The sequence below is a fragment of the Mytilus californianus genome, unplaced genomic scaffold (genome assembly GCF_021869535.1).
Source record: "Mytilus californianus isolate M0D057914Y unplaced genomic scaffold, xbMytCali1.0.p SCAF_8, whole genome shotgun sequence".
In the NCBI taxonomy this organism is placed as follows: Eukaryota; Metazoa; Mollusca; class Bivalvia; order Mytilida; family Mytilidae; genus Mytilus; species Mytilus californianus.
The window spans coordinates 48561794-48582102 of record NW_026262734.1 but is presented as its reverse complement, the minus strand read 5'-3'; the positions used below and the strand labels follow the sequence as shown (position 1 = coordinate 48582102).

At 31.5% G+C, this 20309-nt stretch overlaps 1 protein-coding gene across 1 annotated transcript in view; it reads left to right on the top strand.

Moving 5' to 3' along the window:
* The window catches only part of LOC127712062 (uncharacterized), a 41451-nt gene that overhangs the window by 16996 nt on the left and 4146 nt on the right, over positions 1–20309 (top strand). Inside the window, exon 5 of the mRNA XM_052218254.1 lies at positions 14219–15423. Within this exon, the coding sequence (XP_052074214.1) occupies positions 14219–15423 (1205 nt within the window). The remainder of the gene's footprint in view (positions 1–14218; positions 15424–20309) is intronic.

The window sequence follows — 20309 nt, the reverse complement described above, 5'->3', positions numbered from 1 at the left end:
TTTGGCAGTAAGTGGAGTATATGTTATAAAATATAGATATTATACTTAAGAAATGAATCAAAATTATCACATGGAGATGAAGAAATGAATACAGTATCTGACATATATATGCTATTGTCAATAACCAAGTTAGCTTATGTGAATACCAGTGCATAAATATTCAGTGTTTTCTTCACAAATAATGCAAGATGGTCTTGAGTTATAGCTTCTATAGGTACTGAAGTTGTGTATCTTTTAATTACTTTACAGTTTTTCCTTTATAAATCTTTGTGCTATTATGTTCCTTTGGTTGTATGACTCATGACGTGACTCAGTATTTGTTCATCAGGTATCCAGGTTTTTAGCGGTTCCTGTTGCAGCTGGGTAAAGAGGTGCAATTATGATGCAAGAGGTTTTTAAAGTGTTGTTTTCACTTGTTACTGTTGTCTTTATATTTTACTTAGTTTGTACTTTATTGAGAAAGTGTAAACTATATGCTATATGTACTATCAACTACAAAAACGTTTTGTTGCTGTCATGTTGCTGTCATTGTCAAATTTACTATCAACTACAAAAAATAATCTTGTTGGCTACTATGTAGATTTATTTGTATGTAAATATTTGAGTTTTTAGATTTGTATGTTGGTGATGTATGTTTACACAGTTTTGCTGCTGGATCCTAATGATTGTCACATTAATCTATTATGTCTGTTTGGGTTGCTCACCCAATTGTACATGTAGTAAAAAGATAATTGCCTAGAACATTTGTAGGTAAATGCAGTTCATAAACATGGATGGAAATATCTCTGCATGGTCACAACAAACATATGTATCTGATGCTGTTAAAATCGGCTATATCAAATATGATTCACTCTCTGATAAAGTCGCAATTTATATTGGTCGTCCAAAATTCAGATAACATTAAAAATGTAAAATTATGCACAACACAAATATCGCCAGCATTAAATACTCAGCTTTGTAGGGGTAATTCATAATTCAAAAGTGAAAAAGTTTAGAAGTAATATATACAAAATATGTTACTGCTTCATTACTATCCTATATAAAATTGCTTTAACACTAGTTTCGACATTTGAGAAGATGTCCTAATTCCTTTTTTGTCTTTCAGCTTGTAATATTCCAGTTTAATGGATTATTATAGTCCAATGGTTCTCATAAGGAGAAATCCTTATTACTCCTCCTACACACACCTTTCCATTTGCCAGACATTTTGATATCAGTTATTCCAAAATAAATGTGTACTTAGTCTGAATCAAAGTTAAATAGTTCAAAAATCTGTATAACCTGCTTTGGTAAAGTATTAATCCGAATCACTGAAACATTAAGAAGTTTTTAGCTATGCCACTTTTGAGCAAAAATGATTCTGTTATCTGTTTAATCTGCATTGAAAAAACTGGACACTAAAGGCAGCATGTACTGGTTTTCAATATACAACTACTTAATGGGATATTCCTAAATGGGAGGAGCTAAACTACACCCAAGTGTATGTGCAAACAAACAAAGGATAAAGGAAAGCCAGATGCCACAAATGGTCATTAATTAACAAAACATGTATATTTGGAATGGAACTGATGTAAATAAACCCCCTGCTAAGAACACCCGATTAACTCACATGTAGCTGATTAAGATATGATAATAAATCTGTTTCTTCTCAATAATAAAGAAAACAAAAAATCCTGGGAAAATCCTAAAATAATGACTACTGAGAGTAATGGAAACCAAACTTTGTATAAACATAACTTATATAACATACAAGTAACTATTTAAGAAAAGTCAAAAGTCTAATTCATCTTCACTACCTTACTAGAAGCATTTCTTTTTTAATTGTGAACAATTCCAAGAAGAACCTCATGCAAGTACAGCTAGAATATACATAGATATAGACAATTTTCAATGGAAAGAAACAAAATAATACTTATTGTTGTGTAAGGTTGTTATCTTAACTGACTAGTAATGTCAGTTGATATATCATGTAAATATTACATGAAAAATATAAAGCAGCTTGAATTGTAATTGAAAAATATTTTGTTAACAATTCAAAATTTTGAGAACAGTTTATTTTCAAATATAATAATAAATTGTAATAGCATTCATTGGTAATTCATGTCAACACAGAAGTGCTGTTGGATGGTAATATTCCAATGGCGGAAACATCCAACAGCCGTGGCATCGACCAAATGGTTGTAAAAAAAACAGCTATGAAACTAAGCTTATAACTTTATACGCCAGACACGCTTCCTATTTTTTTTAAGAACATTAAAGATTTACTCATTTTTTGTAACTCCATTTTCCCCTAACCTTATTAATATGTTTTCCAAACTAATACAAAATGTGAAAATCCCATATTTTATTCAAATTGATAGATCGGTACAGTTAATGAGAAAAAAATTATCTTGAGGATGAAAACAGGTCAGGTTTATGATTTTTCGTTGGATATTGGGACTTCTTGCGTAATGTTGTGCGTTTGTTTTTTTTCTACATTGGCTAGAGGTATAGGGGGAGGGTTGAGATCTCAAAAATCATGTTTAACCCCGCTGCATTTTTGCGCCTGTCCCAAGTCAGGAGCCTCTGGCCTTTGTTAGTTTTGTATCTTTTTTAATTTTAGTTTCTTGTGTATAATTTGGAGTTTAGTATGTCGTCCATTATCACTGAACTAGTATACATATTTGTTTAGGGGCCAGCTGAAGGACGCCTCCGGGTGCGGGAGTTTCTTGCTGCATTGAAGACCCATTGGTGGCCTTCGGCTGTCGTCTGCTCTATGGTCGGGTTGTTGTCTCTTTGGCACATTCCCCATTTCCATTCTCAATTTTATTCTTGGGTCTTTTCTTCTTATAGAAGACTTTAATAGCTCATAAAAAGGTCATTACCGAAATTTAAAACAGCTTCTACATTTATTTCTACGAATTAAGATCCAAGGAATGCTAATGCTAAAAAAAGGTATAATTCTGAGTCACCTTTTTCCTGCCATTTAAAAAAATCAGAAATCGTAAAAAGGAGTTCATAGTCTATAGATATTTTTAGGTTCTTTTGTTTCTTTACTAATGCTCTTCTGACTTATAGTATCTATTTTATATTCTAGATTTTTTTTTAAATTTCACCTGGCTACATCCTTTACTCATTTAAAGAGTTGCAATTCTCTTGAATGGTTTTTCAAATTAATTACCACTTATGAACACGACTTTTTTCTACCTAAAACTGGTGTTCTGCACATAATCCTAACTTATTGTTCCTAATAAATTCATATCGTTACTTATTTAAAAAGGGGCGTATGACATTTGCGCCAATTTTTAAATTTTCGATCTTTCATTTGCGCCGATTTGATTTTTTTTATTTGCGCCGATTTAGAACAGGTAAACTAAAGATGAATTTCATTTTTATTTATCATTTTTAACCTCTTCCGTTCGCCAGTTGTACATATGTTATGAATGGTCAATTGTAACATGTATATAAATGCTGTCCCCTGCAAGTAGATTTTTGACGTTTTCACCTGGCTCAGAACTGGTGGAGGGAAATCCAGTATGTTACGTTAAGCACAGAGTAAATAGACAAACCAAGTGACACTGCCAAATGGTTATCGCAATTTTTCGAGCAACAATTCCTTTCCCAAAATGAAAACGAGGACTGCTTCACGTTTGTCATTTTTATGTCTGACGCTCTTTTCTGATTACAAATGTCATGCATTGTTAGACTACGTACTAAGTAATATGTACTTATATAATAACTCTCAACTTCACGTTATGCACCTCATTTCTGGGCAGCTGCACCCATTGAAAAATAAGAGGACGAATAACGGTCTAGAATCATTACAATGAACAAATTATAACATATATACAACTAGCTAACGGAAGAGGTTTACAATGATAACGAAAAAAAAAAGATAACATTCACCTACTATTTACCTGTACACAAATCGGCGCAAATGAAAGAAAAATCGGCGCAATTGAAAGAAAAAAATCGGCGTAAATAAAAAACAGATCGGCGCAAATGCAAAACGCCGTTAAAAAGCTCAAATGCAATGCTTTCTTATATTTGAAATAACTGACAATATATGTAACACATGTTCAAACTCTCTATTTATTTTTTAAATAGAGAGTAATATTTCATTGTTCATCTTCATACTTGCCCGTTCGCTTCTTAGGTAAGAACGTCCAGTTGGAAGTAAAATGAGCACCAGGAATTATTAAAATACAGTTCTGTTTTGCGAGTCGTCATTCCTTCGTGTAGATTATACCTGTTATAAAATCGCATTTACTGAAATACAACATTAAACTCAGACAACAATGCACTATATTCATGATATTTGAAATATATTAAAACAGTTTTATAATTAAATTCTCCGATGCATTTCCGGACTGAATTTCTGTCACAGATTGTATCCAAGCGAATAAAGACGTACACTGTCAATTGCTAATCATTCCTTTTCTGTACATTAAAACAATATTAACTGTGTTAACTTAGTTATTAGAATTAAGAATGAATACGGGGAAAGTATTAATTAAGTATTGGATGGATAGGAGTAAATTCCTACATTACTGTATAAATTCTAATAAAATTTTGTATGGGCAGATAAGTATTAATTTAATTAAGCCATAATTTATGTAGCTGAATGCTTATGCCCTTTCTAAACATAACAGTTTTTGATATTTTTGTAATTTAAAAAACTACTAAGTCGGAGTAAAATGCAGCATCTATAATGCATAGATTTACAGTTGGATCAAATGTATATGAGACCTTGAAAATGTAAACTTGCCACATCTATATAAAAAAAAAAAAAAAAAAAAAAAATCCATAAAAGCTACAAAGCATGCAGTTAGTAAACTTGATAAAAAACCTTTCTGCAGACAATTTTCTCTAAATCATTTTTATGGTAATCTGATATCTCTTGGTTTTTGCAGTATATTTACAGAATGTAAAACATGTTCAAGCCTATTTACGGTGTATTACTTTCTGACAGCAAAGGATAATTTTTATTACCTTGCAGATACCTTTACCTTATTCTACATAGATACAATTTAATGGTAGAGTATAGTAAACTCATAATTTAAGGCGAAGTGTACGTAATTAACTACTCCACAGATTTTTTTTAAATTTTACATGTGGATTCTGCTTGTAAAAATACATCACACAATAAAATAAAAAAAGGGGGTAACCGTTTTCGTTTTTCAGATACAAGCTGTTGAAATTAACAGCATTATAAGCCAAAAATACAAAGTATATATAGGGAAAATCATAAAAATCGGCAGATATTTTTACTTTATCAAGATTTTCTAATTCGTTGCTCCACAGTATTTTTAAAAAAATCGATATGCTATTCAAAAATGAACGACGAACCCATTGGTGCAAAGAAAGTCCTTAGCAACCGTGCTAGTTTTCAAGCTATATTCTGTGGAAGTTTGATTTCTAGCGGAAAGAATAAAAACAATTGGCGACGTTATTGATGTCTACTGTAACGTCATCACAATTTCTACTCTATAACGCTATTATACCGTACAGTGTCGTAACAAAATCGTGAGTGTGTATAACCCATTTTCCTAATTATTGCAAATGCTCAAGCGTTAATTTCTGTGTCATTTGGACTCTTGTGGAGAGTTGTCTTATTGGCAATCATGCCACATGTTCTTTTTTTATATTGTAATGTTCTAATAATTATGAATCAAATATCAAGTTTAAAATTGTCCCAGTAAACACAGCGTTGACAGAATGATTCTATACGTATTTAAATAATCGGTTATAATATTGGGATCGCGTATACACGTCTTTTTTAAAATCTTATTTCTGCATGTTTGTATTTTAAAAAAGTGAATATAATTTGCTGCATCTTTTCATCCTCACCATTTCCGGTGCTATTCGAGGGATTTCGCACAAAGCCCATTTTTTGTCAGGTTCACACGCGTGCACGTGACACAACTCTGCAATTTTATTTAAAAAATTTCCTGTCTCGATCGCTTTCCCTTTTCTTTAACTACACGACAAAGCATGATTTAATGTTTGCTGGAGATTTTAAGTAAAAAAGGAAATAATTTTTTGTTCCATAATTTGTTTAATATCCACATGCACGACTCCGAAAAAATAAGAAAACTGCATCTGCATATTATCTTGAGAATTTTTATGACTGTAATAAGGTCAAAAGAAGAACCCGCATATGAATTTTAGCAAAGTAAAACAGATCGGAGTTTTAACTTCACGTAGCACAGATCATTCCCAGTGTTAGCCTTAGCATTGCGTATATTGTGTATAATGCTATAGCATTGTGTATTGTGTAATGCTAAAGTTTTGTGCATAGTGATATGCTATAAATTAATGTACTGGTGTAATGCTATAAGAATGTACCAAGAGCGATGCTATACGAGTTTACCTAGTATAGTGCCATACAAATTGTTCCTGTATATAATGCAAATGAATTGCAGTTTTGTTAATATAATATGAACATAAGGAGCTGTGGTATGATTGAAATGAGACAACTATCTGCCACGTTTAAGGTAGATCGGGTGTCTTTTTCTGAGCGTCCGTTCTGATCATGTTAATTGCAAAAACTTTTTTGTTTTAAAAATATTTTACCAAGTATCATTTAATATACAACAAAATACCTAAAACTTGAAGTTTAAAGATTGAACTATCAAGAAATTAAGTGTCGTAAAGTATATTTAAAATTTTTGGGGATTTTTTCAAGAAAATAAGGCCCGTGACCCCTTATTTTTATTTGATATTTCGGAGTTATTAATGAAAAGCAATTCTCTCATCAAATTTTAGCCAATTCTATCGTTTAATGTTTCCGCAATAAGGAAAACTTAAGTTTCCCCTATATCAACAATATAAAATAACCCAAATTTCGTTAATTTCAATGTGTTATTACGAAAAAACAAGGTCCGTGATCCCCAGTTTTTATATTGAAATTAAAAATTACATTGACACAGAAGTCTTACAGAAGTTTAAGAAAAATCTATCGTCCAATATTTAGACACCCCAGCTACCTTAAAGGATGTGGATGTAAGCAATTGTTATAGGCAATCATACGGCCTTCAACAATGAGAAAATCCATACCGTATATAGTCGCCGGGTTATAAAAAACCCGACATTGTAGAACTATTATTCTTCACCCCTACCCCTTCTTCCCCTACCTTATACTACTGCTGAATGATACACAAAAGCACAACAAAAGAGAACAAATTTCGCTATCCCTTCGAAATCGGAATTTGATTAAGAAAAAATAACACGTTCTATTTTTATCATACATGTGTAGTTTCAGTTTCAACCATGGTTCTAAATTCAGATTTTACTTTCCCCAAAAATTGCGGACGGAATAGAAGACACCTGTTTATTTTATGCACCTTGAAAACTGAGATTTGGATGACATAGATTTTACATATTCTGAGATAAAAGTAATAGTGAACAATTCTTAGTTTCTGAGTATGTAATGTTTTGTGGACGGAATCTGATGGGGTTTTTTTTATGTTGGCTTTTTCTTCGGCTTATAAATGTTGTACTAGTGGTCAATTACCCCTTAGTATATTTTATACTTTTTACATAAATAATAAAATATAAAACATCATAAAATTTTCAATTGCATAAAAACGGACATGCCAACGTCTTTCTTGTTCAAGACACAAATTCACATGCAATATAATTATTCGTTACCTATAATTTTACGCTACAGGATCTACAGTACACTGTGCATTTCATTCAAAACTATGGTTTTTCAAAAAATATTGTGGGGTCAATTCTGGTTTGATTTTAATGAATTTGATACGAATAGAAGCAGAATTGTCACTGGTTTATTTTTTATTTGGTTATAATTTTGTTGTTTAGGCGCTATTACCTTCTGTTGAAATAAACACGAGTCGTATTGTGTACCTGCTCCTGCGTGTCTAAAACAAAAACAGTGGTAATAGAGTCAGACTAACTCACAATAGGATACTCAGATTTCTGATTGGAGTCATTCTAATTATTTCTTTGAAGTTTTGAGATAGCACATGAATACTTGTTTGAATTCATGATAGACCGCACGAAGTCATTTCTCTTTCATGTGCCCATTTTTCCTTTCTTGGAATAGGGGAGATAACCCGCGTAACTAACGACGCACGTTTTTTATCCTGAATTCCGCTAGAGGCGTGCAATTACGTACACTTCGCCTTAAAGCAATATTATAAAATCCGCAGAAACAGCAGGTAAACTAATAATTATAATCCATTCAATAACATAAAGGTCTCAAACTTCTGAACCCAGTCTCATAAACAGTTCCTGTAGTATTAGCATGTTACTGTTCCAAAGATCATCAACTGCTGATTTAGGACCACATTAAATCTGAGCTGCATGGGCACTTCATTGAAAGTTGTGCAGCACTGGGTCGTGTTTGTGAGATCTGTCTATCCAGAGGTGCATGTTGAAATGAGGAGGCTCTAGTATCTAATGTTTGTATGGTTGAATATGGATAATGTATCCTGTTTAAAACATGGGAACATGAACTCTGATTCATATGACTAGTTGCTGAACATTATGCATTTACTACAGATGAAGTTGAATCCACAACTATAAGTATTAGTCCCTTTGTTCCAAATTAAGTTAATTTAGTTTAATTAGTCCAGGTTTAAAACATCCCATTAAATAACAGAATTTGTCCAGGTTTACAACATCCCATAAAATAACAGTAAAACATCTAGAGCACTGAGATTTAACATTAAAGTCCATTGGGTATGTACTATGAAGATCTTAAATGCTTGGTCCTGAATTCTCTGTCATTATTCAAGAGTATTGAACAGTTTATAACATGATATGAATACCATCAATGTTCAAGTGTATAATGTATATATGACTGAGCAGCAATGATAAATATAAAGCTTAACAATTAAGTCGGTGAAGGTGTTGATCCAACTAGCATTAAATAATTTAGTCGAGCTGTTGCCACAGCTATGCAGAAAAAGAAGCATGTCAAACTGGTAGAGTCCAATGCTTGTGATTGTCCATTTGATGTTCCCAATGTGCATACAGGAGGTGCAATATCTTGTTTCCCTCAGTGTATAAATATGCAAACAAAAAAAATGAAGAAAGGTGTCAGTTTTCACAGTATATCAAATGCTGTTATAAAATATAAAATTGTTTGTTATATAAGTAACTATCTGTAAAGCTAGCATAGTAACGATTTAACCCATATCACAGTATTCTAGAATTATTAACATTTAGATAAAATGTTTATACTTATATGTTCACAAGTTATTTGTTCTTAATTCATTTATCGCCGTGATATCACCTTTATGTGCTGAGGCGGCGTAAAGCAACCACAAATCAATCAATCAATCTAAATACTCCATTTACCTGTTGTGTTTACCAAAAAAACACAATTTCGATTGACTTCAATTATGGAGATGCCATATAACTGTAACAACATAATTGTTTCTCTTTGTACATAATGCAAGGAAATATATGGTAAATAGATCATGAAATTATTTTGGCAGAAAGTGGAGTATATGTTATAAAATATAGATATTATACTAAAGAAATAAATCAAAATTATCACATGAAGATAAAGAAATGAATACAATATCTGACATATATATGCTATTGTCAATAACCAAGTTAGCTTATGTGAATACCAGTGCATAAATATTCAGTGTCTACTTCACAAATAATACAAGATGGTCTTGAGTTATAGCTTCTATAGGTACTGAAGTTGTGTATCTTTTAATTACTTTACAGTTTTTCCTTTATAAGTCTTTGTGCTATTATGTTACTTTGGTTGTATGACTCATGACGTGACTCAGTATTTGTTCATCAGCTATCCAGGTTTTTAGCGGTTCCTGTTGCAGGTGGGTCAAGAGGTGCAATTATGGTGCAAAAGGTTTTTAAAGTGTTGTTTACTCTTGTTACTGTTGTCTTTATATTTTACTTGATTTGTACTTTATTGAGAAAGTGTAAACTATATGCTGTATGAACTTTCAACTACAAAAACATTTTGTTGCTGTCTTTGTCAAATTTACTATCAACTACAAAAAAAAATCTTGTTGGCTACTATGTAGATTTATTTGTATGTAAATATTTGAGTTTTTAGTCAGATTTGTATGTTGGTGATGTATGTTTACTGCTGCTGCTGCTGGATCCTAATGATTGTCACATTAACCTATTATGTCTGTTTGGGTTGCTCACCCAATTGTACATGTAGTAAAAAGATACTTGCCTAGAACATTTGTAGGTAAATGCAGTTCATAAACATGGATGGAAATATCTCTGCATGGTCACAACAAACATATGTATCTGATGCTGTTAAAATCGGCTATATCAAATATAATTCACTCTCTAATAAAGTCGCAGTTTATATTGGTCGTCCAAAATTCAGATAACATTAAAAATGTAAAATTATGCACAACACAAATATCGCCAGCATTAAATACTCAGCTTTTTAGGGGTAATTCATAATCCAAAAGTGAAAAAGTTTAGAAGTAATATATACAAAATATGTTACTGCTTCATTACTATCCTATATAAAATTGCTTTAACACTAGTTTTGACATTTGAGAAGATGTCCTAATTCCTTTTTTGTCATTCAGCTTGTAATATTCCAGTTTAATGGATTTTTATAGTCCAATGGTTCTCATAAGGAGAAATCCTTATTACTCCTCCTACACACACCTTTCCATTTGCCAGACATTTTGATATTAGTTATTCCAAAATAAATGTGTATTTAGTCGGAATCAAAATTTGATAGTTCAAAAATCTGTATAACCTGCTTTGGTAAAGTATTAATCCGGATCACTGAAACATTAAGAAGTTTTATAGCTAAGCCACTTTTGAGCAAAAATGATTCTTTTATCTGTTTAATTTGCATTCAAAAAACTGGACACTAAAGGCAGTATGTACTGGTTTTCAATATACAACTACTTAATGGGATATTCCTAAATGGGAGGAGCTAAACTACACCCTAGTTTATGTGCAAACAAACAAAGGATAAAGGAAAGCCAGATGCCACAAGTGGTCACTAATTAACAAAACATGTATATTTGTAATGGAACTGATGTAAATAATCCCCTGCTAAGAACACCTGATAAACTCACATGTAGCTGATTAAGATATGATAATAAATCTGTTTCTTCTCAATAATAAAGAAAACAAAAAATCCTGGGAAAATCCTAAAATAATGACGACTGAGTGTAATGGAAATCAAACTTTGTATAAACATAACTTATATAACATATAAGTAACTATTTAAGAAAAGTCAAAAGTCTAATTCATCTTCACTACCTTACTAGAAGCATTTCTTTTTTTAATTGTGAAAAATTCCAAGAAGAACCTCATGCAAGTACAGCTAGAATATACATAGATATAGACAATTTTCAATGGAAAGAAACAAAATAATACTTATTGTTGTGTAAGGTTGTAATCTTAACTGACTAGTAATGTCAGTTGATATATCATGAAATTATTACATGAAAAATATAAAGCAGCTTGAATTGTAAGTGAAAAATATTTTGTTAACAATTCAAAATTTTGAGAACAGTTTATTTTCAAATATAATAATAAATTGTAATAGCATTCATTGGTAATTCATGTCAACACAGAAGTGCTGTTGGATGGTAATATTCCAATGGCGGAAACATCCAACAGCCGGGGCATCGACCAAATGTTTGTAAAAAAAAACAGATATGAAACTAAGCTTATAACTTTATACGTCAGACACGCTTCCTATTTTTTTAAGAACATTAAAGATTTACTCATTTTTCGTAACTCCATTTTCCCCTAACATTATCAATATGAAGGTTTTCCAAACTAATACAAAACGTGATAATCCCATATTTTATTCAAATTGATAGATCGGTACAGTTAATGAGAACAATTTTATCTTGAGGATGAAAACAGGTCAGGTTTATGATTTTTCGTCGGATATTCGGACTTCTTGGGTCTTTTCTTCTCATAAAAGACTTTAATAGCTCATAAAAAGGTCATTACCGAAATTTAAAACTGCTTCTACATTTTTTTTTCTACGAATTAAGACCCAAGAAATGCTAATGCTAAAAAAAGGTATAATTCTGAGTCACCTTTTTCCTGCCATTTAAAAAAATCAGAAATCGTAAAAAGGAGTTCATAGTCTATAGATATATTTAGGTTATTTTGTTTCTTTACTAATGCTCTTCTGACTTATAGTATCTATTTTATATTCTAGATGTTTTTTTAATTTCACCTGGCTACATCCTTCACTCATTTAAAGAGTTGCAATTCTCTTGAATGGTTTTTCAAATTGATTACAACTTATAAACACGACTTTAGAATTTCAAATGTGACGTCACTTTGTGCGTTGAGGCTTTGGCTAACTCGGCTGTGTATTTTTATGTGTTGGATTAAGTTGTTTTATGTAATGTGTCCGTTTTTATTCTGTAGTTAGTCCCCACTTCGGTTTTATCATGTATATCTATTATTTAGTCATTTTATAAAATTTACTGTTTGCAAAATTATAAATTATTCTAAATAATAAGGATGTTCTTGTCCCAGGCAGAAAACCCTGGCCGTGTTAGGCGCAACTTTTTGGAAGTTTTGGTCCTCTGTGCTCTTCAGCTTTGTACTTGATTTGGCTTTCAAACTTTTTTCATCTGAGCGTCACTGGTTGGTCTAGTGTGGACGAGACGCACGTCTGGCGTATTGAATTTTAAGCCTAGTACCTTTAGTAAGCTATTATTCGTGTGTTTCTTTGTCCTATATGTTCTCCCATTTATTTGTATTGTGGTCCTGTCATGTGATGTTGTCGTTTTGGTGTTGTGTTTGACGTTGCAATAAAAGCGGGAGGTTTGGCATGCAACAAAACCAGGTTCAACCCACCATTTTTTTCTTAAAATGTCCTGTACCAAGTCAGGAAAATAGCCATTGTTATATTATAGTTCGTTTTTGTGTGTGTTACATTTTAATGTTGTGTTTTTGTTGTGTCGTTGTTCTCCTCTTATATTCGATGCGTTTCCCTCAGTTTTAGTTTGTAACCCGGATTTGTTTTTATCTCTATCGATTTATGAGTTTCGAACAGCGGTATACTACTGTTGATTTTATTCTACCTAAAACTGGTGTTCTGCACATAATGCTAACTTATTGTTCCTATCGATCTTTCATATGCGCCGATTTAGTACAGGTAAACTAAAGATGAATTTCATTTTTTTTTATCATTATAAACCTCTTCCGTTCGCCAGTTGCACATATGTTATGAATGGTCAATTATAACATGTATATAACTGCTGTTCCCTGCAAGTAGATTTTTGACGTTTTCATCTGGCTCAGAACTTGTGGAGGGAAATCCAGTCTGTTACGTTAAGCACAGAGTATAGAGACAAACCAAGTGACACTGGCAAATGGTTATCGCATTGTTCATCTTCATACTTGCCCGTTGGAAGTTTTAACGTGCACTTTCTTCAAAGTGTTCACCTATGTTTATTTTTCTAAAGGATATTGAATGACAATTAAACATTACTTTAATCGCTTAGACTGGCTTGTAAGGTAAGAACGTCCAGTTGGAAGTAAAATGAGCACCAAAAATTATTAAAATACAGTTCTGATTTGCGAGACGTCATTCCTTCGTGTAGATTATACCTGTTATAATATCGCATTTACTGAAATACAACATTAAACTCAGACAACAATGCACTATATTTCATGATATTTGAATTATATTAAAACAGTTTTATAATTAAATTCTCCGGTGCATTTCCGGACTGAATTTTTGTCACAGATTGTATCCAAGCGAATAAAGACGTACACTGTCAATTGCTAATCATTTCTTTTCTGTACATTAAAACAATATTAACTGTGTTAACTTAATTATTAGAATTAAGAATAATACGGGGAAAATATTAATGAGACTACTTCAGATAAAAAGAGTTCCGTAGCCTATTTTAAAGCAAATATATGAACCTATTCCATTTACCCTCCCTCAGTTTTCTGTAGCAGTTCAAATTGCCCGACCGGCTTCTATTAAAAGACCTACAAAATAGCGGTGTGAAACCATTTTGATAGTCTCCCGAAATAAACATTATAAGCTTGACTTATCCCGTAGGAACCCCTTTATCGTTGTATAAGAGTTCAACAAAAAGGAATCTTATATGCAGTAGCCAAGGATAATTAAGTATTACCAAACAGGAGTGAGAATAGACTGACACAACTGTTGATTCGATGACAATAATATCATGCATGATGTTTATGCAAATCTATGTTTCTCTCAAAATATTCCATATCTCTAGATATAATGCATCTATTGCAGGATAAATCAGAACGACAAAAACAACAGAAACGTTTTTTAGAATATTTGTGTGAAGTGCTGTTTAAACAAGACAAGAAAGATCATTTGAGAAAAGTGTATTTTGTTTCTAATACGGATGATGCTGATGATGTTTTTGAAACGATTAGAAAAGACATATCACGTCAAGCTATGGGTATGCTGCATTGGGGTAGAGACTGTCCGTTGAAATGGCTTTTGTTTCAACAAGTGTTAGGAAAGCTGAAGGATAGCGGTGTGCCAATTTCTACAACTGCCAAATTGTTAAAAATTTCAATGCACGAGGATATTGGCATAACCACCGAAGAAGAATTCAAATCATGCCTTCAATACTGCCATGACAATGGAACAGTTGTCTACTTTGATGAGAAAACTTTGAATGATCATGTTATTTTGGACCCTAAATGGTTGGTCGATGCATTTAGATGTCTAGTATCAGATAAAATGGAATTTGACAGCAGCCTAGCCGATGATTGGCATATATTAAATGAATATGGAGAATTGACGGATTCACTTATATACCACCTGTTTAAGAAGGAACAAAAAATGAACTTTTTAAAGAACAAAATACATTTACTTGAAGTTATGAAAAAGTTTGATATCATTGTAAACCTAAAAAATTCTACTGTTTTATACATGCCATGCATGATGAAGTCATGCTCTTTTGAAGACGTCAAGAAACAGTTAGTTGGTGACAGTCAATCTATTCATAAGACTAGCTGGTTATGTTTAGAGTTTGAGTTTCTTCCTCCAGCTTTTTTCAATCACATTCTTGTATGGTATATTAAACAGTTTTCTGTGACTGTTATATTAAAAAAAGAAACTCGTTACGAAAGGAAAGCATTGTATCGCCAGATAGGTGTCTTTGATTTAGATTCGTCCAGATGTGAACAATTAGTAGTTTGTGAAGGATCAAATGTCATCGCCCTCCAGATATGGAGTTCAAGAATGCCCGATCGAACATATGGAGATTTCGGAATAAACTTACTTCAATTCATTGATACACTACGTGACCGCTACAGACTCAAAATAGTCTATGAAAAAGCATTCAAGTGTAACGACGGAGACTTCACAATCCATAGGGAGAGAATGAATGATTTGCTATCTAAAGAATACCGTTGCTTGGAACATAAAATAAATCACACATCACACGAATTAGTAAATCCCTGGGGATTCAGTGCAGAATTACAGTAAGTAGAATTACGCATCTAATGACATTTTAATTGCAGCTGTTTATGCAATAAATGCAATTAATGCAGAACAAAAACATAATATTTGGTATATTTTGCCTTATTTATAGTTCTGTCAGTTGCATATATTTGGTTTTGCTTCCCGTTCCTTGTGACAGCACCAGAATTCCTAACATAAATGACGCACGCGAACGATGTTTGATTTATAAACTTTCAACATAATGAAAGAGTGATTATTTTGGACATTTGTTAATAATGCAAGCGTCTTTTCATTCTACCTGCTTAACGTCTTCCTCGTATTTATACAACGCACAAGTGTTGAACGACCAATTCTATTTTCAATCATAATATGTTTCAACGTATTCGGAAACTTAATCAAATCGGAAAGTGTACCTGCATATTCTTTTTCACGTGTATCTGTTTACAGGGCTAAATACGACACTCCATTAGTATTTTAGAATGTTCTTCTTCTTCTTATTTATGAATTTATAGTCATGATATTGAAGCATTTTGTTAACAATTTTTGTTTCGAAATGTAGTTTAAAACGTTTAAGTCACAATGCGTATAGGAGCAAGACGGACTCTTTATTATTTAAAACTAGCACAATCCTATTCCCAAACTGTGGGGCAAAGGATCCTGAAGCAGATCATTTCGCTCCAAAGTGTCTCTGGACAGCAGTATGTGTCATATTTGAAAAAAATCTGTGTCATAGACATATATCTTGGGTGTTTATAAGCACCATTATTTTTTTATTTAATATTTCTATAGAATATTTTGGAGACTTATGGTTACATGGTTACTAAAGCTTGTACACAGATACACAAAGAGGTGAACATTTGATTTGTTAACGTCCAGTGATGGTTATTACAACTAATATGGGAAGCTGCACATTCACCTCTGACCTTGTGTGTACTCTCATTTGTAAAATGTTCATGCTATTTAAGTAAAATGTTACAAAAATGAAATATTCTGAATGGATAGAGTCTCAAAAACACATTTTATGAGAAAATTGCTTTGAAATACACTGTACCATGAATATTAATAGACAGACCAAGCCACATTGGGGAGCTTTTTCTGACTTTTTCTCCTTATTTCTTATATTTTGTTATGATAAAAAAAATATAAATTTCTAAGTAATATTCAAATAAATATACAGTTAAAAGTAAATGAAATCATTTTTAAAGCATTTACAACAAATTATTGACTATAAGGGAAGCGTTTTATGTCCTTCTGTGAAACGCGGCGTAAACTTATGTTTGACGAAAAAACTTATATAAACCTCCATGGAGTCAGTTAACTTTTATATGAATGGTTCATTCAGGTTGAATACTCAATTACTCATTTATAATCAAATTGTTTTCATTAATGAGTGAAAGTTACCACAATTTTTCTTAATTATTGGTCTAAAAAATTGAAATTATGAGGAAATGAGAGGAATAAATGGACCAAAAGTGACCTTATAATGAAGACAAACAGGTCCATTAGTGGTATTTATCATCATAGAGTCATATTGTGTAACATATTCAACTGTTTTTAGGCAGATAAGATGAATATTTGATATTTTATTGGTCCACACTTTATCCTATCATGAAGCGGCTTGATTTTGTTTTTTTCGAAGAAATTTTGTTTGAATCGCTGTAGAATGATGTCGTCTTAAATTATTCTAGATTTTTCTCAAAATATTGAACTGATATAATTCAGTAATTCTTGAAATAACCAATGATTATAACATGATTTGCATGTCTATAAATACTTGAATTGGATTGGTCAATTAGCATTTTTCCCTTGGTTTACACTTCGATAAATTACGTTTCCGAAACTTCTTTCGTAACCTTAACTGTGATATATTCACACACGTTATACATGCATGCAGGGATCCCGGGATTTTCTGCAAATTGAGGTTAAAAAACAAATATATAACAGTTTTTTCTATTCTAATTCATGTAAAACAAAAAAGAAATAATGTATTACCGCTTCGGAAATGTATAAGATTAAATTTTCAATCACAGTCCGCAAAATTTCATGAATGGTTTAGCGAGTTGTTAATTACGTCATGGCAAAGTATGACGTCATACGAATATATACTTTTAAGTCCTGGGATATAACAAGAAATCTAACCTTGTTTGTTTTGTGGAATTAGCTTTTCTCCGTGTGATTTTCTTAAGTCTTTTTTCCTTGCTTTCCTCTGAAATTCCAATAGTGACGCCACAAAAAAGCCGACCATGCCTGATGACGTCACATTAAAACAACGCATCGTTTTGCAGATCATTCGAAAAGAATAATTATGATTGTCTGCATATCGTCTAAAAATCATTAGAGAAACAGATTTCACTACAAAATTTCGTGCATTACGATATTTATCTACTCTCGACAGTAATAACAATAACGATATGTCAATTGATGGAATAAAAAGAAGAAGAAAAGGTGAGATCCTAATGTAAACAAAAAAGACTAAGCAAAAAATGCAACAATTAAAAACAAATTATGTTGTCTTAAAAAAAGTAATATTTCCACTGCTATTCTATTTTTTTTTCAAGTAGATAAAAGGTTTGCTCTATGTGTGGTTTCTCTATTATAAAAAACATAAAGACGGTTATCGCCCTTTTATCATTAATCTATATAAGTGTTTGCCTCTGAGAGTCAATAATTGAACTGACAATTAGTTAAGTCATTCATTTAGGTGTGACATTCGATTAAAGCTGTATATTCTTTTTAATATTCTTTTATAATTACTCATTCAATATACCCCAATGATTATATTTATTCTGAATGGAAGAATGATAACATTTATATATTTTTTAATTTCTAAATCAGATATATGTACACAAATTTCACTGTTTTTCCGAGCTGTATTTTTATTCAGGTTTTTATAGTTTTTTTTTTGTTTTTTTTTTTGATAACTTATAGTGATTCTGCTTAAGACAAATAATCAGAGACACATTTATGCTATATTACAATGATACGATTCAGTGTTCAAGAGGGAATTATTTCTCCACAAAGCAGTATATATTTTAATCTTAAATTGATTATTAATAATAAAGATTAACAAACTAGCATAGTTTTGGCACTTTACAAAAACACATTATACATGAGATTAAAAAAGCAATAACAGTTGAAATAAAAGCTAATCAACAGCAAAAAAAAAAACAAAAATATTTACGTATGTTAGAGCAATGGATAGCGTTTCAAAAATCCTGTTAAAACTTTACATTCTAACAGTATGTTTTAACATGTAGATGGAGAAACATGGTTGGTACATACAGGGTTTCAAGTATTATGAAATTTTTATTTTGTGAACAAGCTTTAAGAAAAAAAAGGAAAAAACAAAAAAGACTTCTGATTAAATTCTTTTGTCCCTTGAGTTCGCAGACCACCAATTCAACAAATACGATTTAGAACGTACATGTTATTAAAAGAATATTTTAATATATGGTTAGGTTTTGGTTTTTTTAAAGGCCGTACGGTGATTTATAGTTCTCTTCTAGATAAGTTGGTCCTTGATGTATAAATATCACATTAGCAAGCATACCACATCTTCGCTGTTTTATAATGATATCATATATATAGTATGCACTCTCTTTAAAGTTCAGCATAATTTGATTGGACGTGCATAATGGATGTGTGGCAACACATATAATTATGTTTTATAACTATGGAACTCAACTCTTGTGTTTTTTTTGGTCATTTATATATGAATCCACGTATTATTGTGCAACCAGGGATAACTGAATTTAGTGTAGATACCTTTAAAACGGCATTACCTACAAAGTGAAAAAAAATTAAGATTTTGTTTGTTTAATACATTGTACATAAGAGCCTAATTATGAAATTAAATTTCGCTATTTGAAGTCAGTTTTGGTTAAATTTTGTCAAAATAAGCTTGAATACATCCATGATCTTTTATTGTTTATAAAATCAATAATTCAACTAATTTGAATCTGTATTCAAACGAACTTTAATTGCAACCTTAATGGGGATGGGCTAAGCATGTTTAGTTCTTAATCAGACAAGAATGTCAACAGTGAAAAAATGCAGCCACAAGGACGACATTTGTTTTGACTGACTTTGTAATAAAACAAATCTCTTAATACCGACAGAAAAATTGTTTACATAATTATTTAAATCTATAATATGAAATCAAACATACCTAGAAAAATCGTGATTATATAATTGTACGTCATATATCAAAGAAATATTAACTTTATCTCATCTATTTATTATTTTTAACATGTCTGTATTTAGTAACATGTGTAATTTCTATAATGAATCATACTGTAAATCAAGATAAAATATATAATTTATTAATCGTGAAATATCATTTTTGTGATTTCACGCTGAAAAGAGATGAAAAATGAATAGTGATTATTAACTTTAGACTTTATTTGATGACATTGATAATGATTCTGTAATTGACTTTAATAAACACCAATCGTGTCTGTAATACAAAATCAGTTAAATTTTCCACACATTACACTCCTCCAACCTTAATTAACACAACTTTTCAATAATATATTGATAGAGCTATCTTTGTAATCTTCAATCCTCGAACATATTGTTAAATTTAATCTAAATGAATATTGTGCAATTGAAATATATGATTTGTTTAAAGTAATGCAACTTTCCTATCAGCTTTACGCCCTTCCATTCGCAAACACCAGCCTGCCTAGTCGCTACATAATTCATTGAGGCTTTTAGACGGTATTACATGCAACAGTGATATCATTATGTCTGTGGAGAAATTATCAGTGACATCACACAGTCTGCGAAGACGTTATCGCGCTTGCTTTCTCTACAAAGCAGTTTATATTTAAATCTAAACCTGATTAGTAAAAACAACATGTGGTGTCAAATATCTATCATTTTCTTTTTATGATATAAGGTTTTT